This window comes from Planococcus citri, chromosome 2 (genome assembly GCF_950023065.1).
Source record: "Planococcus citri chromosome 2, ihPlaCitr1.1, whole genome shotgun sequence".
NCBI classification, from domain to species: Eukaryota; Metazoa; Arthropoda; class Insecta; order Hemiptera; family Pseudococcidae; genus Planococcus; species Planococcus citri.
The window spans coordinates 28,137,696-28,161,713 of record NC_088678.1 but is presented as its reverse complement, the minus strand read 5'-3'; the positions used below and the strand labels follow the sequence as shown (position 1 = coordinate 28,161,713).

The 24,018-nt window shown below is 33.6% G+C and overlaps 1 protein-coding gene across 2 annotated transcripts in view; it reads left to right on the top strand.

Moving 5' to 3' along the window:
* Positions 1-24,018, top strand: part of LOC135835317 (sushi, von Willebrand factor type A, EGF and pentraxin domain-containing protein 1-like) — a 184,815-nt gene that overhangs the window by 11,932 nt on the left and 148,865 nt on the right. Inside the window, exon 1 of one of the 2 annotated variants that reach the window (XM_065349511.1) lies at positions 14,879-15,036. The exons of the other annotated variant lie outside the window; for it this stretch is intronic. Within the exon in view, the coding sequence (XP_065205583.1) occupies positions 14,976-15,036 (61 nt within the window). The 5' untranslated portion in view covers positions 14,879-14,975. Of the gene's footprint in view, positions 1-14,878; positions 15,037-24,018 lie in introns of those variants that run through there. 2 annotated transcript variants of the gene reach the window in all.

Genomic DNA, 24,018 nt, shown 5'->3' with positions numbered 1-24,018 from the left:
CGCCCGTTATCGCTTGGGCCAGTATAGCGTTTCACTTTGCACATTCCACATATGACGTGTGCGACGTATAAATTTTATCTTTTGACCCTTTCTCGAGGCTGCAGATATTCTAAATTAAATGTTACGTTAATTTAAAGCGAATTATCTACGTTACACAGCGTAAAAAAAATCCACAATGTATGTTCCTAACATACTATAGGTACCTACCTATACGTAGCTTACACGGTATGTAAATATACTTACGGTGCGAATTAGCCCTTATAGCTTTTTTACTGCTTAACGTACCTGAGCTGTGTGTAAATTTTTTACCAAATATTATCGTCTACGATGGTAGATTATCTCGACTAAACGTTCACTTTTCTCGTATCAACTGAACCCTTGCGAAACATAACCCTAACTTGTGGGTACCTTTACCTACTTGTTTATTGGTCGTTGTTAAGGTAAAAACGTAGCTATATCTGGTTAAAGGTGGAGTACGAAGTGCGGTGTATACTGCAGTGTACTATACAATGTAAAAATGTTATAAAAAATCCACTTCGTTTGCCATTGTAATTTAATCAACTGCTGATGAATTTCACACGTTGATTTGTTCAACGTCGTCGACTACGAACGACGACACATTCTTTATAATCAAACAGAATGTAAACGAGGAAATTTTACTTCACTTTAATAAATTTAATCAGAAATTTAATCGTTTGAGATTGTTTTGAAATGAAGTCGACATTTATTAAAGTTTTTTTCCCGTCTACTCAACTTGTCAAAATTTTATTTCGCGTTGCAAATAAAAATGAAAAATAGTATTTAAAAAATGTTCAGTGTGGGTAGAGCCAGAAATTTTCGTATTTGAAAGTGTTTTCGATTCGTTTTCGAAATTTTTTCGTTCTGACGAATTTGCATTTGCATGGAGTTTTCGTTGGTTGGAAAACTTTATCGCTCAAGTAAAAATTTTTTAAGCTTGCTTTTTGTTGGTAAAATTTGGCTATATTTTTATGCCAAGGTGTTTGGTATCCTGCAAGTCCTAAATGAGGCCTATAGAATCAAATGCCTACTTCTCCACTTTTTTTCGAAAATGAGTTAAGCATGGTTTGGTATACTACAACATGTCCCGCATCTGATGAAAATGTCAACATTTGAATTTCGATCAAGGAAGTATGGTAAAACAGCGTGTAAAGTTAGGGGTTAGAATCAAAACTCTACTTTTTTAATGGAGAAGTCGAGTTTTCAAACGAACCTGGCGGATTTCGAATGAAACACTAGTGTTATGCCTTGAAATTAGGCTTGAAATTGAATAAATTCATCAAGTGAGGACCCTTCCCCCAAAAAACACCTTTCATTTTTATTAACAAAAATTATTTTTTTTTACTTTGAAAAAAAAGGAAAATAATTTCAATTTCCAAATGAATGGTCAAAAATGCAATATTATTTTAATTTCTCAAACTTTCCAAGCTTTCTTCAACTTTTAGCACCATATTACTAGAAAAATTTTTGATTAAGTGCCCTAAAACGATGTAAAAAGTGTACGGTTGGAGACAAAACTCAACTTCTCCTAACTTCAAACTGCCCAGGAACTCTTACGGCAACGCGTAGGGTAAAACAAACATGTGGGTCACTATCGTCTTGTTGGTACAAAAATATTAGACATATTACCTCGGTATTTTATGTTACGATAAATGCTAGGGAGGTTTTTTGCGTTTTTCTTAAAAAGTTCGAAAATGGAGAAGTAGAGATTTGATTCTAGTGGCCTCATTAGACTAAAAAGTCCCAAAGGGCATTCCCAGGTAAGATAGGCGAAATGGTCCACCCAGTAGGGACCTGTGGTTGAGATTGATACTACTATTTCAATCAGCGGATGTGTTCAGACCCAAGTTAGAACCTGTGTTTGAAACAGACACTATTTCAATCAGTGGGTTTTTTCAGACCCATTGTAAGGACCTGTGGTTGAGACAGACACTATTTAAATCAGTGGGTGTGTTCAGACCCAAGTAAGAACCTCTGGTTAAGACAAACACAGTAGGAGTATCAAATTCAATATTTCCAAACATTTCAAAAAATCAAACAATCATAATTTTCAATCAGTGGGTGTCAGGTGTGTTCAGACCCAAGTTAGAACCTGTGTTTGAGACAGACACTGTTTCAATCAGTGGGTGCGTTCAGACCCAAGTAAGGACCTGTGGTTGAGACAGACACTGTTTCAATGATGATTATTGTTGGGTGCCTCTAAAAAAATTTTGAAACAGAATTTCCGCTCCCTCTCCACCACCTTGGACAGTATACCCAAACAACACGTTTTTTGCAAGAAAATTCTGTATCAGCGATGGCTTGGTTTAAATAGCATGTAAGTCCAAGTTTTTCAAAAATGCTTTGTTTGTGGTTTCTTTAGTAAAAAAAACAAGGAATCTGAATTTAAAAACCTCATAAGTCGAAAATGCACCCTAGCCCTGTAATCGGCCAAAATCCAAGGTTGAAAAACACGTAGGTAAGTCCGACATACGAGGTTTCTATTACATATAAATGAAAAATATGTAAGTCCGACATATGAGGTTTCTATTATAAAAAGCAAGTAACTACAAGAATTTCATCAATTTTAAAATTGAAAACCTTGTAAGTCATACGCTTAGTAAGTTTGATCACGTGACTCCCACTTTTTGGAGCTATCCTCGTGATAATGATAACAGGCAAACGGGAACTCGTATTTTACGAGTGAATTTGAGCGTAATTTTTGCAATTGATTGACTTTTGTGAACTTGTGTTTTAAAATAATGTTTTCTGAAACAAAAGGATTCAATATCACAAGAAATGAAAGCATTTGCGCTATTATTTGGTGAGTTTTTACCGAATTTTGACCTCTCAGAGACACTAAAAGGATCGTAAAATCTGTCCGTAAGTACTTAGCTTGTACAATTCAGTTCATTGTTTTTCAGGACGACACAAATAACAATTTAAAACTCCGACACTAAAAAAATTCACCGTAGATCGTTCATAATTGAAGTCGAAACTTGGTCATATGCAGGGAAACGGGCAATTCCCGTTTCCTTGCAATCATTATCACGAGAATAGCTCCAATCACGTGATCAAACTTACTGAGTGTATGTACATACGATGAAAACTTTGTATGTTGTCTTTAGAAACTTCTTATGTCCTTTCAAAGCGTTTAATCAACTTCTTATACATAATTGATCAACCTATAAAAATATCATCAGGCATTCAGGCCATACTGTTAAGACCCCCTAAAATATAATAATGCAATCTAAAACTGCAAATAATGACATCTGAATGTTTTAAACATTTTTTTGCTGTCCTGAAAAAGCCACCAATCTGTGAGTATGTAGTGGCAAGAAAATTCTGGTACCACACAGAATGTGTAAAGGGAAGCCTAGGCCTTTCAACATGATTTTTTTTTTAAATTTTTCATAGTAGTGGGGGTAAAATTGATGAAAAAAAAACTTTTAAACCATCACAGCACTGGATTGAAGGGTTTATCAAAAAATTGTTTTTACCAAAATGTCTTTTTATATAGGTACTTTCTTCCTACCAATCCATAAAATCAAAATTTTGTCTACAGAAGGCTCATATTTGCAAAACAAAAAAAAACCTGAGAAATCTCAATACTTAAATTATCAAAAACTTTATTGCTCAGTTTAACGATTTCATTTCATTTTACACCAATGGGTCAAAATCCTGTTCAAATCATCAATAACTATTGCTCTGTTTAACAATTTACACCGATGGGTCAAAATCTGTGGATCACTGTGGTTGTTTGGTCGTTAGTGATAGCGAGGTTTTGCAATTTCCGCTTCTGTGCTTGTTCAGTATTCTTTCATGTGAACTACATATATGCTATACCTACTTACATCTTTAAACATGGTAATTGAAAGCAGACTCGACAAAGATGTGATCTTCACAGATTCACTAAATTCCATCTCTCAACTAAGATCTAAATCTAAGCAACATCCAATTGCCTCCGAAATCTCATCACTCCAATGTGACATGGATGTTACCTGGCCTGAATTTCAGCCCACTCAGGAATTTTGGAAAATGAAACAACAGACTTACAGGGTGTCTACAGCACGAAAAAAGTACGAATTTACGAAAAAAGCACGAAATTTGAAAATGACCCAAAAAAGTACGAAAAAACGTCAAAAATGTACGAAATTTACGAAATTTGTACGAAATTTTGAAAGGATTCCATTGTTAATTTGGCGACAAAATCGCCGATATATCCTCAAAATTCTTATTTTTTCAAAAAAATTTTCCCTCGCTTCGCTCGGGCTAAATTATTGTTTTCTATTTCTCAAATTATTCATAATTATGTTTGGAAAGTAGGTATAGGTACATAATTATGTAGTTAGTTTTTAACAAACTTTTTTAAGTGCATGTCATTGGTGGAAAAACTGGCTTTTTCACATCAAAAGTACTACTGTTTTGCTTCTTGAAACTGCAAATTTAGAAAAGCTTGGTGCCCTCGCTTCGCTCGGGCCAATTTGGTTCCTTTTCCCCGCAATCAATTTCAAAAAACAATTGATAAAATGTTAAAAAATTGAGATGAAAAAAAAATTTCTTACATCAAAATTGATATTGTTCTAGTACTTTTCGAACTACAATTTTCTAAAGCTTTTGCCATCGCTTCGCTTGGGATTCTTTTCTTTTCTTTTTAAAAATTGAAATTCTTGAAAAAAATATATCAACTTAGTATTCAATTTTTATAGTTTCAAAGTTAAAAAATAAAATTCTCGCTTACTTCTCGAAATACATTTTTTCAATAGTTTTCACTTTGACTGGCGCCTGTTCTCTGACTTTTTAAAAAAATCAAAATTCACATCCTAGAAAAATCTTTCCAATTCGAAAATTTTAAAACCTGAAAAACGAACTCCTTGCATTAAAAAACATTGTTTTTTATAGCTCTTTCAAAGTACGAATTTTCCAAAGTTTTTGCCCTCGCTTCGCTCGGGCCTTTACTTTTTTTTTCAAATGTTTTGAAATCAAATTTTCAAAAACTTTCGCCCTTGTTTCGTTCGGGCAAATTTTTTTCTTCTTTTAAATCACATTTGAGCCCCCAAAAATTGAAAACAGAAAGTGAAAATTTTTGTAAGTCTTGTGATTATGACATCAATCAGCAAAATGTTTTTTTTTTCCTATTTCTGTAGACCAATTTTCAATCAAACCCCTCCCTCCCCCTCTCAAAAGACCTCTATATGGGCAAATTATATTCATTCCGGTCTCGCATTGGCTCTTGACGGCCCAGACCACACTGCTCAGCACGTTCAAATTTTGATTTTTGTGGCCGAAATGACATGATACTCCCCCTCCCCTCCATGTAGATTCAAAGTATGATTATTAAAAATATATTGTACGAAAAAAATACGATAAAAGTACGAAAAAGGTACGAAATTTTGTTTTTTGGATTTAGTAGACACCCTGACTTAGCAACAAAGCAGTTACTAAGGATTTCACCTGTACTAGAAACACCTGTCCCTGTGTCTGATGTGATGGAAGCCATATGTTTGCTGTTAATTCCCAGCCAAAGTCACACCACCAACATTCAAGATTTGCCCAGGAAGCAGGCCATTGCCTTATGCTGTGTACATACAGGCCATACTCTCCTCACCCACTCACATCTGTTCAAAAAAAATCCCCTCCAATATGCTCTACATGTAAAGTCCAACTCACTATCTCCCACATCTTACTCACCTGTCACTGTCAAGATCATACCAATTTAAGAATGACACTGAACCTTCCTAAAACTCAGACTAGTTTGGCTAATAACAAGATTTTATTGACCATTTCGGCATAAAACAGAATTTTTTGGATAACTTGTCAAAAAAAGGTCGTTGGCTTTTATTTATTTTGGCAAAAAACTGTTTTTTTTTTGAAAACCACAAAAAAAATTAATTTTGGCATTAATTTGGTAAAAAAAACAAAAATTTTTGCCAATTTTGGCTACACAATTTTTCGAACATTTTTGCCAAAAGCAGGAGTCTTTTTTTTTGCAATTTTTACAAAAATTGGAGTTTTTTATAATTTTTACAAAAAAGGAACTCTTATTTACAATTTTGACATAAACGAGATTTTTTTTGTCAATTTAGGCAAAAAACATAAATGAGGACTTCTTTGAATAATTCTGGTAGAGGCAGGAATTTTCGAAATTTTGGCTACTAACAAAGTTTTTTGGTCATGCTGCAAAAAATATTACCATGGGTCATTCCATGTCAACTCAACCAAAAAAAAGCGATCTTGAAAGCCGTGTCTTTTGATTTCGCTCAAATTTTGTTTACAATATATACCCACCCAGTAAGTAAGAACCCCGCAATTAGTTTGGTCCCAGCCCCCCAGGGGGCGGGTGGGGGGCTTCCATTATTTTCACATTGTCTCAAGGTACTCAACTTCAGCAGCCCATTCCTCCAAAACTATGATACTATGATCAAAACTGATTTCACAGTTCGAAAAGGCATTGCATTCAGAACTTTTTAAGCATTTTGAAATTTTCAAAAGTTGAAAGTTGAACTTTCAATTTGAAAGTTCAAATTTCAAAATAGCCCTGTAAGTGGGAGCTACCATTTAAAATTTTGAAAAAATTTCCATAGATGTGCCTTTTGATGTTTTTTCGAAATATTCAAGTTTCGAGGTGGGATCTCTTAACGGACGGGGAGCATCCCCACCCCCAATTTTGGGCGAAACTTTTGAAAGAAAATCTGGGGCATGTGACATATTGAATTGTATGTTTTTAATGACGTTGAACACGAATATGACATCAGATTTTTGATAGGACCCCATCTACGACCCCCAGCACCTCCCCAAAGGGGGTAAAAGTTCAAAAAAGTGTTTTGTTCGTGCGACACATGGAGTAGTATGTTTTTGGTGACGCTGAACACGAATATGACGTCAGCTAATGGAAGCCCCCCACCCGCCCCCTGGGGGGCTGGGATCAAACTAATTGCGGGGTTCTTACTTACTGGGTGGGTATATATTGTAAAAAAAATCTGAGCGAATTCGAAAGACATGACACAAAAACGTCGGTTGAATTTACATGGAATGACCCACCTAGTACTTTTTTGATAACGTCAAAAAAAAAAGATTTTTCTACAATTTTGGCAAAAAACAGGACTTTTTTTGGAAATTTTGACTAAAGATGGGAGTTTTTTGTAATTTTTTAAAAAAGAAACTTCTGTATCTACAATTTTGAAAAAATGAGACTTTTTTAACAATTATTCTGGCGATGAAATTTTTTGAACATTTTGGCAAAAAGCAGGCGCTTTTTTTTTGGCAATTTTTACATTTTTATGATACCAAGTTTTGTTTCATCTTTCAAATGCAAAATTTTCAAAGTAAAAAACGTTCAATCATGAGAATCAATCATGAAAGTGGAGAAAAAACTACTGCAAAAGTGAGGACAGAACAGAACAAAATAAAACCAAATTAACATGAACAAAACCAAAACAGAACAAAATGAATCAAAATCAACTTGAATAAAACTAAAAAATATTCAAAACACTTTCAAAGATGAGTGCATTTTTAAGTGTGAGAACTGAGAAGCGTCAATTCAAATATACTATGCGCTCGAGATTCATTGTAAATTTTGAAAACCCCCTATAGAAGAGGTGATAAAAAATTACTTGGCACATTTTGACATAAAATTTTTAGTAAGTGGGTAATTGGTATCCTCGATCCTGTATGCATAAAATCCGATATAAATGATGTTTGACACCCCTCTTCGTACTCCAAAGTGATGCTTTAAAAACCTGCGAATAAAAATTTAAAAATATTCGAAGTGAAACATTTAAAAATATATTATCCTCTAAAATAAAACTATTTAAATCGTACTTATAACAAAGGTCTCCGCAAATTGCGATAAAATTTTACTTCGTAGGTAATAATACTTTCAAGACACGAATTTGAGATTTAATTAAGTTGCGATTTTCATGTAGGGGGATTTATTTCAATAAAAATACAAACCGACGTGGTACATGGTTGGTAAAAGACGTATCACAAAGGTTTTTACGATGGTGGCTGTGCGTAGATTAGCGAAAAAACTTAATTAATTTTTGCTTTCATGATGAAAATGTCATTTACGTAGACGAAATGAAAATGGAACCCGATACGATGCGGTGTAGTATAACTCTAACTAAGAGAAACACGAAATACTTAATTTTAGATAAATGTTGAAAAACAAGACGCCGGCCGCGCCGGTTGTTGAATTTCGTTGTAAATTTTTCTTAATTCGGTTTCAATGATTTCCAAGAGGCTTTTATTCCATTAACTCGATGATAACGTTGTATAGTGGTATTCGTATAGGTTGAAAAGACTAACAACGAGTACCTATTTTATTTTTGTACCTTTAGAAGAGCTCCGATTTAATCTGCCGTGTAAGACGAATTTTCGTCGAGTAAATCAATTAGAAATAATAATTGCGTTAAAAAGGACCCGAATGAAATACCTTAAATGGTATCAAATTGCTGGAAAAATATCATAAAGGGGACGTAAACCGATTATTCGGTGAGAATGTAGGTAGGTACGGTGCATGTCAACTTAGACTTACGAATAAGGGTGATTTGTATTTGTCGTCATCTGTGTTTTTTTTGCGGTTCACCGTGAAATGAAACTAATGGTTTTTTTACGTTTTATTTTTGTTTTTTATTTTTTTTAGTTCAAATACCGCAAAACACACCAAGAAATGACCGCCGCTGGTGGGTTTAGTTGACACGTTTTTTTTTTTTGTTTTTTTTTTGAAATAATTAAACTTTTTTTTGCAGCGACGTATTCGGAGCGTGCGAATACGCGATGAATATTTTGAAAACGTCAACAACAGATGTAAGATACTTAAAAGTTCATTGTATGAAGTTGAACTTGCATGTAATTTTAAATTTTTTTATTCGTCGTTCAAATCGATTCTAATTTTACGAATACCAACTCATCTAACTATTATAGCGAATGAGTGGATGTATTTTTTATTCGAGCAAACTGCACGTTGCTCCGAAAAGTCTCACATTACACTTTGTTGTGTACTTATTCGCTCATGTTGAGCAACTTTCTTGCCACCGTAGAGTTAAGTGAGCAATCACACACAGTATAAAGTTTACTTATTAAAGTATTCGAGGTGCGGAGGTGAGCATATACGATGACGTATATAGGCCTGCTGTGTGTACGCGTACATGGGGGATTATGTGCCAGAAAATGAAACGCTTTTTGGGGTTTTACAGCATCAAAGAATGGTTAACCGCGGCTTATAACTTTCAAAAGCCTTTATACCGAACAGCTTGCCATTTGTTAACTTCTCAGCCGTCTTTTCAGCTCGGTCAGAATTCCATTGATCATAACTGACGTATTGTTCGAATCCCAATCTGCAGGTCATAATGGCAATGATTTATGAATAGTTGAGAAGGATTATCAAATTTACCTCGAAAATGATCCGTTTACTCGAGAAGAGCCCATATCGAAAGGTAAAAAGACCACGTGTGTAAAGGTTCTCCGAGAATTCCGTTCGGCTATGTATGTTTGACGTGTGTAGAAAGTTATATAATCGCTTAGGTAACTCTTGCGTATGTATAGGAAAATAAAAGTAAAAGTAATAAGATAAATATTTGCGGTGTATGAGCAACAAATCCTGTCAAATATTTACGTTAAGTATTCGAGCTGAAAAACAGATTAAAAATCATGATACGTTCCTATTAGAACGTTACCATAGGTATTCTTAGTTTGAAGCAATGCGAAAGTAAAGATGCTGTATTCTGAAATGAATTGTTTTTTTTCCTCGCAAAATTAAAAACTGATTTTTATACATAATTGTTATTTTCCTCTCTCTTTCTCACCTTATGTATCCTCTTCCAAATTGAGTGAAAATTCATCCAAAGTGTTCTTAGTATTGAACTTTTGATGTAAAATCAACGGATAATAATTCACTCGAACCTTCATATAATTCAAATCAACTTGTTTTTTACCAATTTCACTTTTTTTCGGATTTCATCACGCATTTGCAATGAACTCTGAATCACGAAACTTCCATCTTTTCAAAGTTCTGCACTGCAGATGTAGTTCAAATTCAGTTCGGAGGGCCCAGAACTTGATCTAGGTTCATAAACAAAGTGAAAACGTAGGTAATTTAAAGGTCTCAACGATGAAAATGAATGTCATTCTCGAAATCTTTTGAAACATCTTTTAATTATTGTAAAATTATGAACAAAAATTTGAATTTCAGATTGCTTTTCACTTGGTAATTCCACCTCAATTCGACCAACGTTTTTGAGTCATGTCCTTTGATTTTAGAGGGACGGGTGGGGGGGGGGCTTCAGTTATTTTCACATTGTCTCGAGATAGTCAAATTTAGCAGCGCATACCTCAAAAGCTATGGTACTTTAATCAAAACTGATTTCACAGTTCGAAAGGCCATTGCATTTTGAACTTTTCAAGTACCTATTTTGAAATTTTCAAAAGTTGAAAGTTCACATGAAATAGTACATATGTTTTTGGTGACGCTGAACACGAATATGACGTTAGATTTTTTATTGGACCCTATCCTACTGTGGCCCATTGGGTGATATTCTGGGGGCCACGGGTGAGGACAATTTGAAAAACTAAGGCTATAAATGAAACCATTTTTTTCAAGTTTTACCCCCTTTTGGGAGATGCTGGGGGCCGTGGAATCTGACGTCATATTCGTGTTCACCGTCACCAAAAACATACTATTTCAAGTGTCACACGAACAAAACACTCTTTTGAACGTTTACCCCATTTGGGGAGGTGCTGGGGGCTGTGGATGGGGTACAATCAAAAATCTGATGTCATAGTCGTGTTCAGCGTCACCAAAAACGAACAATTCAATGTATCACATGCCCCACATTCTTTTTTGAAAGTTTTACCCAAATTTGGCGGAGGTCATGTTCCTCCACCCTATTGACAAGAAATATGCGAGATGGCATAAATCCAACGCGGATGCAGTAAAAAAACGCGGTCTACTTCAACAAACCCTGTTTCAGGTAGAACAGTGTAACAGCTGTTTTGAAAAAATGTGGGTGTAATACGAGGGGTTTTGGTAAAGTCAGGTACCACCAGGCGGGGTCGCTTTGATAAAAAAAAATGTTTTCTGTTCTGTACGGCATAGAAAGATGTTTTTGAAAAAATTGCACCTTTCAGTGTGTAAAGTACGTCAAAACGCACCAAATGACCTCTTTTTTTTGTTTTTTGTTGTGCCTCAAAATATTGCCCTAAAAGGCAGTATCAAAGTCATCCACGAGATGGGGCCACTTTGATAGGGGTACTTTTTATTTTCAAAAAATGATTTCTCATCACCTTTAGACCTACTATACAAAATTTCATCAATTTTGGCCGAGAGGAAGTCATCATATTATTGAAAAAGCGATAAAAGCCCCTGTATTTCCTCAATTTATTATAAAAATTCAGTTTTTCAACAAAATTTTTAGATATTCAATAAAATACCTTTGTGACCTATCAAAATGGGATGAAATTTCACACTAAATCCAAAAATGGCATTGATTTTAACTTTAGTCTCAAAACTCAAATTTTTAGCCTCAAAAAATGAAAAATTGATAACATCCCCACTGAGAACAATGGGCCAAGGATTGGAGGCTCCTCAACCTAGAAACTCAAAATTTTTGGAGATATTTCCCAAGGAGTGTAGCTTTACGATAGACTATCAGTCAATGTTCTATTACATATCTGAAAATACTATAACATCAACTTTTGTTGAGTGATGAAAAATCTTGAAAAATTACCACTTTTAAAAAACTCGATTAAAAGCAGGGACGAAAATAATTATTTACCAACTCAACACTGTTATTGTATCAATTCACCATCAGTGTAACCACTTCACTCAAAAAAATGTAATTTGACGTTTTACTCGCTCCACAGATCAAAACGTGCAGAAAAATAAGCGCTATCAAAGTCACCTTGCGAAATCAAAGCGACCCTGCCTGACGGTACACAATTTTTTTCGGTGGGAAGGGTTATACCTAGGAACCTGATTTTTGGATATGTTTTAGAGGGATGGTTTTGGAAGCATTTGCCGCAAGTTTTACAGTCTTTTTGAACATGATGATCTCTGTCTACGAGTATGTATACACGCCTGCAGAGGTGCCTTCTATGATACGTTTTTTTTAACGCAAAACAAAGGACACTTTTGAAGATTCATCACAAGATTAGAGGGATATATGGTTCAAGTGTGGTTTCTAGAAGACAAAGGTCAGTTTAGAACCCAAAATTTGATATCAGTAAGATGTGTGTGAATGATATGCCGCAAGATGGATAAGCAGGGTGTTTTGAGACATTCAGGGTGTCGTTTTGGACAAATTTCTCCCATGTGGAGAACCAATTATTATCTTTGAGGTGTTGAAGAAGCTGAGGAACAATATCAGGTTTGGTTAGACAAAGTGAAATGGATAGTTATAGACTCCTCCCCATCCAGCCTGAGCGTGGAAACCTTTGATTTTCACTTCTTTGGACTTCTAAAACAACATTTTGGCGGTGAAAAGTCCGATAACCACAACATTTTTCAAGTTTGAGTCAATTTGAACTTTCTATGTGAAAGTTCAAATTTCAGTATTGAGTTCAGTATGAGTGAATGAAAGAATGAATGGAAAAATGAATGGAAGACAAAAAGACAGACAGAAAGACAGAAAAGACAGAAAGATGGAATTGGGTCTGAAAACACCCACTGATTTAAAGAGAGTCTGTCTCAACCACAGGTCCTTACTTGGGTCTGAACACACCCACTGATTTAAATAGTGTCTCAAGTGTCTGTCTCAACCATAGATCCTTTCTAGGGTCTGAACACACCCACTGATTTAAATAGTGTCTGTCTCAACCACAGGTCCTTACTTGGGTCTGAACACACCCACTGATTGAAACAGTGTCTGTCTCAACCACAGGCGTTTTCAATTCTGATTGTTTGATTTTGGCCAGAAAATAAAGTAGGTCTCTTGTTGGTTTTTTAAATTTTTGGAAATATTGAAAAAATGAACAAAAGAAAGAATTAAAGAATCAAGAAAAGAATGAATGGGATAATGAGTTCAGGTTCAGTTCAGGTTCAGTTCAGGTTCATTACGGATGAATGGAAGAATGGATGAAAGAGTGAATGAATGAATTATGAAAAAAATGAAAATAAAATTACAGTATTATTGATTCAGAAAATCTGCTGTTTTTTGACAATGTTGCACCGCATGAAAACTTTCAACATTTTTATGGGATAAATTGGGATGAATTACCCATATTTTGTGAAAAAATGATGACTGTACTTCTAAAACTTCATTACAGTATTGCTGCTTAAAAATTTCAAAATGCCATAAGTCGGTGAAAATTCATCAAAAAAATTCGAAAAAAATCACACAGGTTTTCCTTCTCACTAGAAACACATTTTTAAAAACACGAAATGTTTGTCTCAATTTGACGAAAAATGAAAAAATTGAACTGAAAAACACACATTTTGGCTCCCTTGTTTCCAAAATAATAGCTCTGGGGGTTCAAAATTTTTGTCAAATTTTTTTCTCATCCCAGTCGACCTTATTTGGGACCAATTTTGTTTGAAAATCCACCGACCTGCTACACCCTTTTCGATTTTTCCCTACCTACTCATTTTTATCAGAGGGGATTATTTTCTAGTTCGGAAAAATTGACCCTCGGCAAGTGAGATAATATTTCTTATCAGAATTGCACATTGAGAAAATTTTTTACTTGGAATTTAATTTTTGAAAAAATTAGGATATCAAAGAATTTAAAAATTAGAGAATTTTATTTTTTGTCACAAAATTTTAGGTGAGGGGATTGTTCCAAATCATGAAAAAAAAGCCCACATCCAATTAGTTAGTTACTGGAGTTCATTTGGCATCCTCTCGACAATCATCAAACGCATTTTCAGAAAACTTACTTTAGTTGGTACGCTAACAAAATACCTTCTTTCTGCGCCAGGAGGAGATTCGATGCTTCAAGGTTCGTTTTATCATTTTTCTCAAAGACTCGTCTAGCTAAAGTTTTTTTCCTCTTTCAAATGTACCTACTTAAGGAATAAAATATTGCGGTAGATTTCACGATTAGCAAGTTCTACATATATATTCGTCATATTCGTAAAAGGGACGTGCCTTCTTGAATATGATTTGTTGGTAATAAAACTGAAAAATTGACTTAAATCATTTTCCATGTTACATGGAACGCGCAATCCTTTTAACGGGTTGAAAAATACCATTATGATTTTTTTCCTTTAGCCCTGTGAGATATATTTGGAGCGCTTTATCTCGTTGAAAATTTCAAGTACACAGAATTTAACTCGAGCGGATTTTTTTCCAGAGGATTACGAGATGTATTTTTAAATTAAAAAAAATTATCGCCCAAAAAAAGAAGAAATAGTAAAAGAAAAGAAGGGTAATAAAAAAAAAGAAGAAAAAAGAAGCTAAGCTGTAACGAATCGAACCAACTTCTATCCAATTTAATACTCGGTTGTAATCTAATTTAACCAGACAAATGAAAATTAATTCCGTGCCATCGCTTATCTCAACAATTTGACAGGCACATTGTTTTCAAAACACGATCAACAGATTAACCACTCTTGAAACGTCAAGTCGTAATGTTCACCCTTGTTAATTGGGTGTCGACAAATTACAAAAAAAAAAAAAAATACCCCAAGGTTTTCTTTCATTTTTTTTTCTTTTTTTGAGAAAAAAACCGCAGTACATCGTCGTTGTCGTGTGAATAATGGCATAAAAATTGTATGTAAATAGTCTCTCTATATACACGTTGATAATAATTAAAGAGCACTCGACAGTTTTAATAAATTGGCGCGAACGTCGAGATAAATTGTAATTGGCGGAAAAAATTCACCATTTTCGGGCGCATGTCCAAAGCGCCGTTTGATTTGTTTTTAAATTCGGACTACGCGGAAACCACTTTAAGATTCTCCATCAGGAGTCGAGCGCGTTAACAAGTATTTTCGAAAATTCGCGCCAACCTCTCGTCAGAGATCGCGAAGCGCCGGCGAAATGCATACGAAAGTCGTTATACCCATTTTTATGTTGGTTTTGAATAATTTTCTCGTCGTCGGTGAGTAATTTTTTGCTACCGTTTGTACCTTTTTTTTTATTCCTTCGAAGGTAGTAGAGTTCAGTTTGGCGTTGAGTGTTATTTTTTTTACCTTTTTTTTGTTCCTTCTGTTTTTTTTCTGAATTTTTTCACGTGCGAAGGAACGTGGTAGAAAAGTGTAGTTCGATATTTTTTTCCTTGCGAGATATTTTGAGCAAGTTGCGAGACACGTGGAAAAATTGAGGGTATTTTTTTGTACTTTGATACTTGATGATTAAGTTGTTTTGTCAGTAAAAAATACAATTTGGCTTTTTTTTTTTGGAAATTATTTTATTTCGAACAAAAAAATGTCTGGTTTTTTAGAGCTTTGTTATCACCTTTTTTTTTTGAAGTGCATCACATTGGAAAAATTTCGGTTGCGGGATTGTAAAAAATATTTGTTGAATAATTTTCAAAAAAAGTTGTGAAATTATTTCAGAGAAATTTGGTAAGTCTCGAACGATCTCATGTTTTCATAAATTTCAAAATTTACAGAAAAACAATCAAATTAAATTTTTTAACGAAAATTTCGTTTAAGTACGAGTATTAGCTGTTTTAATCGAAAGTGTTTTTTCAAGCAAATATTGTTTGTCTCATTTTAAAGGGGAAAAAAAGAAAATGTAAAAAATATAGTTTTTATAGCTTTTAGGAAGATTTTTGATTTTTCGAGTCTTGAGAGAAAAAGATAAGAATTAATAAGTCTGATATCTATGTACTATTTCTGTTCCATTCTTTGATATTACCCTATTTGGCTTTTTTTTTCTCATCTATTCTTTCATCTCCATCTCCTCTCATCTTATAGAAAATCAATCACCACCCTTCATAGCAGGTATTTGATAGGTAATCTAAATTCTCTGACAAAGGTTCAATTGGAAAATAAAAATTCTTAATTAAATGATTACGTATGCCATACAAGGAAAAAAATTATTCTACTCGTATTATTCTTTTAATTATTTGTATTAAACACATTCTCTTCATCTGTGCATGTAATTTTAGCTTGATTGGGTCAAAGCACAGGTGTCATGAGCTCGTATAAAATACTCAATAAATGCTTATTTTACGAAGTGGATTCATGCAATCGATACGAAATACAACTTACCTATAGAAGTACCTATATTTCAAATTCTACATAATTACTCATATTACAAGTACCTACGTATTACAACATGTATTAATTGAACTTCCAATCAAGCTTCAAAATTCAAGTATCATCATCATCATCACCACGTCGAGTAAACTGCAAAGTTGTAAACATTGATAAATGCCAAATAGCTGCTACTTACATAATATAATGCTATGTACCTAAATCTCGTAAATCTGAACTTGGTAATCTTTAAAACAATCAACAACCTGAAGATTACTTCTAATGTTCTTGTTACTCTACAAACAGATGAATAACTAATGTCTTACTTAAATTGTATAGAACAGTAGGTTAGGTACCTATAGCTACCATAGGTAAGCTGTTCGGTATTCCTCGTGGAAATGATTATAAGTATACGATTTTATTTCAGAGGTAATTTGAAGCAAGTGTTTTTTATTCGCATTTTACGATTTTTGCGATACTTCTTGGAATTTTTACCAAATTTCGTTCAATTTTGATGATATTTGATCAATTTTGTTGATACCGAACTTTTAAAATTTCACGCAATTTTCACGAAATTTTTCTCAAATTCTGAAATATTTCATCAATTTTTTCTCGTTTTGGATTGTTTCTTTTTAGGTCATTTTACCCAGTTTTAACGCTATTTTATGCAATTTTCATGAAATTATGTTTAATTTTACCAAGATTTTATCACTTTTTGGTAACAGAAAGAGAGAAAGGGGGGAATCAATTTTGGAGAATTTTAATTTACAAACACAATAAAGTAATAGAATCGATTTATGAATGAAGAAATTTTCCTTTCTGAAAGAATCATGAGGTTTGAGATGAGTTCTACTTGATAAATGAACACAAATGATTAATCAAAAATATTTTTTTTTAGTGATTCGTTGCAACTCTGCTTAGGCTAAGAATAAACTAGACAGCTGCGCTAAGCGCAGCTGCAACAGTGTGCTTCGCTTATTTTGTTACAAAAGTAAAACCCAATTTCGAAAAGAGCAACGCAATTTTGATTTAGAAAGCACAACGCGAATTTGAAAAACAAAGCACAACGCGGTTTTGAAAAAACGCAATTGGGATTTCAAAAGCAGAACACAATTTTGATTTTGAAAGCACAATGCAATTTTAAAAAAAACACAACTTCCAAACAAAGCACAACACGATTTTGAAAAAAGAAGCACAATAAGATTTTTTAAAAAAGAACACAGCGCAAATTAAAAAAAAACAATTTTGAAAATAAAAACGTAATTCGAAAAAATAAGCACAACACAATTTTGGAAAAAAAAGCACATCGCGAATTTGAAAAAAAGCACAGCGCAAATTCGAAATTAAAACGCGATTTCAAAAAAAAAAGAACGCAAATTTGGAAAAAAAAGCACAATGTGAATTTGAAAAAAAGCACAACGCGATTTCGGAGAAAAGCACAACGCGACATCAAAAAAAAGCACAACGCGATTTCGAAAAAAACACTATGTGATTTCGAAAAAAGCAAAATAAAGCACAACAAGATTTTGGGGAAAAAAGCACAACGCGATATCAAAAAAAAAGCAAAATAAAGCACAACGCGATTTCGAAAAAAAAGCACAACGTGACTACAGAAAAAAAGCACAACGCGATTTCAGTAAAAAAAAAAAAGCACAACGCGATTTCAGAAAAAAAGTCAATAATAGCACAACGCGATTTCTGAAAAAAGTCAAAAAAAGGAAAACGCGATTTCGAAAAAAAAAGCACAACATGATTTCAAGAAAAAGAGCAAAATGCGATTTCGAAAAATAACAAAATAAAGCACAACGCGATTTTGGGGAAAAAAGCACAACGCCAGTTCGGTAAAAAAGCAAAATAAAGCACAACGCGATTTAGAAAAAAAAGCACAACGCGATTACAAAAAAAAAGCACAACGCCATTTCGGTAAAAAAGCAAAATAAAGCACAACGCGATTTAGAAAAAAAAGCACAACGGGATTACAAAAAAAAAGCACAACGCGATTTCAGTAAAAAAAAAAGCACAACACGATTTCGGAAAAAAAGCATAAAAAAGCACAACGCGACTTTGAAAAAAAAGAACAACTGAGTTTCAAAAAAAAAGCACAACCCGAATTTGAAAAAAAGCACATTGCGAATTTGAAAAAAAAGCACAACGCGAATTTGAAAAGAAAGCACAACGCGATTTTGAAAAAAAAGCACAACGCGAATTTGAAAAAAAAGCACATCGCGAATTTGAAAAAAAACAAGGCAAATATGAAAAAAAGCACTACACAAATTTGAAAAAAAAGCACAACGCGAATTTGAAAAAAAAGCACAATGCGAATTTGAAAAGAAAGCACAACGCGATTTTGAAAAAAAAGCACAACGCAAATTTGAAAAAAAGCACATCGCGAATTTGAAAAAAAACACAACCCAAATATGAAAAAAAGCACAACACAAATTTGAAAAAAAAGCACAACGCAAATTCAAAAAAAAGCATCACACGATTTTGAAAAAAAAGCACAACGCGAATTTGAAAAAAAGCACAACTCGGTTACAAAAAAAAAGCACAACGCAAATTTGAAAAAAAAGCACCACAACGCAAATTTGAAAAAAAACCACAAGCGATTTTGAAAAAAAGGCACAACGCGAATTTGAAAATAATCACAACACGATTTAGAAAAAAAAACACAACGCGAATTTGAAAAAAAAACACAACGCGAATTTGAAAAAAAAGCACAACGCAAATTTGAAAAAAAACCACAAGCGATTTTGAAAAAAAGCACAACGCGAATTTGAAAAAAATCACAACGCGAATTTGAAAAAAAAGCACAACGCGATTTTGAAAAAAAAGCACAATATGAATTTGAAAAAATGCACCACGAGATTTAGAAAAAAAAGCACAACTCGGTTTCAAAAAAAAGCACAACGCGAATTTGAAAAAAAAGGACATCGCGAATTTGGAAAAAAAGCACAACGCGAATTTGAAAAAAATCACAACACGATTTAGAAAAAAAAGCACAACATGAATTTGAAAAAAAGCACAACGCGATTTTGAAAAAAAAGAATGCGAATTTGAAAAAAAGCACATCGCGAATTTGAAAAAAAAGCACAACACAACTTTGAAAAAAAGCACAATGCGATTTTGAAAAAAAAGAACGCGAATTTGAAAAAAAACACAACGTCATTTTGAAATAAAAAGCACAAAGCGATTCCGAATAAGTACACTATGCTATTCTGAAAGCTCCCGAGTTGAAAGCATATGCGACTCCAAAAGCGCTACGGTACTGAGAGAACCTCTTGGGAGCACAGCAAAATCACAAATGACTGGTGGGTTTTGATTCCGAAAGGGTAACCACCTGCTTGCGGTGTCTAGGTACTGAATGTGTGTAAATGAAACACCTGCAGGTGTTCTAAAAACCTTTCTCAAAATTGAACAATAGAGAAATGTTTTAAATTGAACAAAGGGAAAGATAACACTGTAGATAAGAATATTTTAGGACACCTGCGGTGTTACATTTTAAAACGGATTTCGGCTTCCCTTTTGATAAATATAACACCACAGGGGGTCGGCTTCACTTTTGATAAAATCTTTTCCTTTGTTCAATTTTGAAAAATAAATTCGAAAATTAAACAATAGAAAAGATTTTAGAACCCCTGTGGCGTTACATAAATTTCAAAATTTAACTGAGGTCTCGGCGTTCCTTTTGATATGGCCCTTTTCGCCTTTTTATTCTTTTTTTGGTACAAATTTTTGTAATAAATTGAACAATAGAGAAATGTTTTAAATTGAACAAAGGGAAAGATAACACTGTAGATAAGAATATTTTAGGACACCTGCGGTGTTACATTTTAAAACGGATTTTGTCTTCCCTTTTGATAAATATAACACCACAGGGGGTCGGCTTCACTTTTGATAAAATCTTTTCCTTTGTTCAATTTTGAAAAATAAATTCAAAAATTGAACAATAGAAAAGATTTTAGAACCCCTGTGGCGTTACATAAATTTCGAAATTTAACTGAGGTCGGCTTTGCTTTTGTCGGCGTTCCTTTTGATATGGCCCTTTTCCCCTTTTTATTCTTTTTTTGGTACAAATTTTCGTAATTAATTGCAATTACTCAAGAAGCTAATTGAGTAATTGCAATTATAATTACGGCGTTCCATGCCTCACATTAAACCACACCTACCTACAAAAATTTCAAAAAAATCGGTCCATCCATCTTAGAGAACATTCGTTCCAAAGAATTTTTCCACTTTCAGACCGAAACTAATAGTGTGCTACGCACACTAAAAAAAACAAAAAAACAAAAGTTAAATTGAACCAGAATATTTACCAAAATCCAGAAAATCAAATTCGTGCTTTTTTCGAACTTTTTTCGTACTTCTTCAAAAAAATCAAGTTTTCAGAAAGCCCCCAAATTTTTGAAATTTTCTAAATAGGAGATTTTTTGATATTTTTCAGTATGGAGGTACCCTACATAAGATTTCGATATCAACACCCTTCTCCCCACCCATCAGTTTATTCAAAAGAACGAGAGAATTGTCAAAAGAATTTCACGCAACCTCTAACAATGCTCCGTACACTTCATTAAAATTCAAGTCAGGACATTTTTGTGATTTTTGAACTATTTTTTTGAATTAAAAAAAATTCGATGCAATGATCCGCAAAATTTTCATTTCTTTCCATACTCGAGATTTTGTAAAACTATCTAATTGTTTTTGAATGATTTTTCGCAGAAAATTTGAAAAAAATCAAATTTGAGAAAATTTGGGACAATTTGCAACTTTGGAAAAAAAGGTAAATTTGAAAAATTTGGGACAATTCGCAATTTTGGATGAATTGCGCATCTTTTTTTCAATTTCAGCTACCAACTGTTGAATCGGCAAACAATTTTTGGATTTTAAAAGTTGATTGTTAATTTTCAAGATCGCCAACTTTCCCATAATTATCTCACATTCTGTAAAAAATTATTTTTTAAAATACTATAAAAAAGCCTGTAACAAACCGATTCTGTTTTCCCTTACAGCGAATTTTTAAGTTTTGAAGTTACAAAATATTGACTTGAATTTTTTAGATTTGAAGGATGTACTTTTCTGGAAAACTTAATCTGGAAACAACGAGAAAACTAATCGGTTTTTATCGAAATTTTTAAAAACGTGGAATTTTCCAAATATGGCTGAAGGTTTTAAAACGGCTTGAAACTATCTCGAATCAACTCAGCATGTTGAAATTAGGGTATAAAGTAAAATTTAGCTTTCCAAATTCATTGGGCCAAATATTGTGGAAATCTCAACTCTTGGAAATTTACTGGCGACTTCAGAACTGCTCAAAACGGTTTTAAATCGTTTCTAATCGATTTCAGAGTCGAAAATAGGATACGATATAAACTTTTACCCAAAAGGCCAAAAATGAGCGATTTGCAAATTTTCAACCGTACAGAAGAACCTCAAAAAGTGGTCTTTGATACTGATGGCAATGTCATGAGTTGACGCAAAATTTCAAATGCCTTGTATTTTGGAACTGGTTCATTTTTTTCAAAACAGGTTGATTGTTGACGATTAAGGGCTAAAGGGCCCTTCCACGTCCATTCAACCAAGAAGTGGTAAGGGGGTGTTCGGCGATTTAAAAAAAAATTTCCTGTGGAAAGATCTTCTGAAGGTATGGCCAATGGGGCAAATCGCAGACCTCTAGCCCTTTTTTAAAGGCTGCTAGGGGGTGTCAAAGTTTTTAGTGAACTTAAAATATCAGCCATTTCAGCAGTGGATTACTCGATAACCGCGATACCTACCAAAATGGAACTTTTTTCAATAGTTAGGGGGTTTGAAAGGCTTTTTGGTGATATCATAAAAATCAGTGTTGCCTTTTTTTTCGTAAGAAAAATTAGCTCGAAAAGTTTCAAAACGTAGTTTTCATATCGTTCCGACTCTCAAAAATTCTGAAAAAAATATATTATGGATAATTTTTCATGTTGAACTACATATTAAAAAATTAAGATGGAATTATTTCGTAAAGTTGTTTTAAAAAAATTGAAAGTTTGCGAAAAAATGAGATTTTTTGATTTAAAACATGAAAAAAAGTTTTGATTGGTAAAGTTGACCCATTTGACCCCTATTTTTACGCATCCGTTGAAAAAGTTGAAAAAACTCGTCCACTCGACGAATAAACTCATTACAAAAAAATCAAAATTCGAAAGAATTCAAAAAATAAACGAATTTTAATTCTTTTGCCATGAGTGTGATTTTTATCAACTTTTTCATGAAATACGTCAGAAAAAGGTCAAAATAAGACAACTGAATAAATTTTTCAACTTTTTTTGATGTTTGGAATTGACGATAACTGAATTTTTTCAAATTTTGATTTTTTTGTGATGAGTTTATTTCATCGAGTGAAAGGGTTTTTTCAACTTTTTCAACGGATACGTGAAAATAGGGGTCAAATGGGTCAACTTTACCAATCAAAACTTTTTTTTCATGTTTTAAATCAAAAAATCTCATTTTTCATAAAGTTTCAATTTTTTTAAATCGACTTTACGAAATAACACCATCTTAATTTTTTAATGTGTTGTTCAGCATAAAAAGTTGTCCATAATATATTTATTTCAGAATTTTTGAGAGTTGGAACGATATGAAAACAACGTTTTGAAACTTTTCGAGCTCATTTTTCGTACGAAAGAAAGTGGCAACACTGATTTTCACGATATCACCAAAAAGCCTTTCAAACCCCCAACTATTGGAAGAAGTCCCATTTTGGTAGGTATCGCGGTTATCGAGTAATCCACTGCTGAAATGGCTGATATTTTAAGTTCACTAAAAACTTTGACACCCCCTAGCAGCCTTCAAAAATGGGCTAGAGGTCTACGATTTGCGCCATTGGTCATCTCTTCAAAAGTTCTTTCCACAGGAAAAATTTCAAAAAAATTGCCGACCCCTCCTTACTACTACTTCTTGGTCGAATGGAAGTGGAAAGACCTTAAAGTAAAAAAAATCTGATTTTTTTTGGAAATGTCTCCTCTTTGAGGATCTATAACTCCCCTCCAGTAATACATCTGGGTGGCTTTCAACTCGAAATGAAGATCTCCATGAAATTTCGTCGAAATCCTCCGACATTTTTTTATTTTCGCGATCCACCCTAAAGTAGATACTAGATACATACATACAAATACATTTATATTTTGGAAGTAATCAGCTCAGCAATACCTGTAGATATCATGCAAAATACATAAACTTTTATACACTAGGTAGGTAATAGCTTATGGATTCCATCTATTTCTATACAGGCGCATAGACCCATATCTTCATATAAATACGCGAATAAATTTCGGAAAGGGGAAAAAAACAACTCTGGTAGTATTTTATAAACAACACGGTACAACTTCTGTATAGGTAGGTACGAGATGTTTCTTAACATGTTGGAAATGAAGAAGACCTGACAAAACTTGTCGTAGAAAGTTACAAAGTTGCGGTGTTTTGTTTGGAACATTGTGTATAAGGCAGCTTACCTACGATACACATACGATGAGGGTTTATTTGTTATTAATTATTATAGAGATGCGTGTACAGTACACTGTATACAGTATACACCATACACATACGAGCATGTGCGTTTAACAATGAAAATATCAGCTATTCAAAACTCGTATCTATGAGCTGTTATTTCCTCGGCCGTGTACTACAGCTGAAAATCAAGAGCGTCTCGCTAAAAATAATTGTTTCACATACGACAAATTGTTGGAATAGTTTCAACATATTTTTCCGCATATTTCGTCGTTTTCGTTGACGTTCCGAGTTCGACAATGATAATAAAACCTACCACGAGATAGCCACGTTTATAATTCTAAAAAGCTTTTCACTTTACAGATCTCTCATTAAATCAGTTGGAATTCGTATTCGTGGTAGGTATT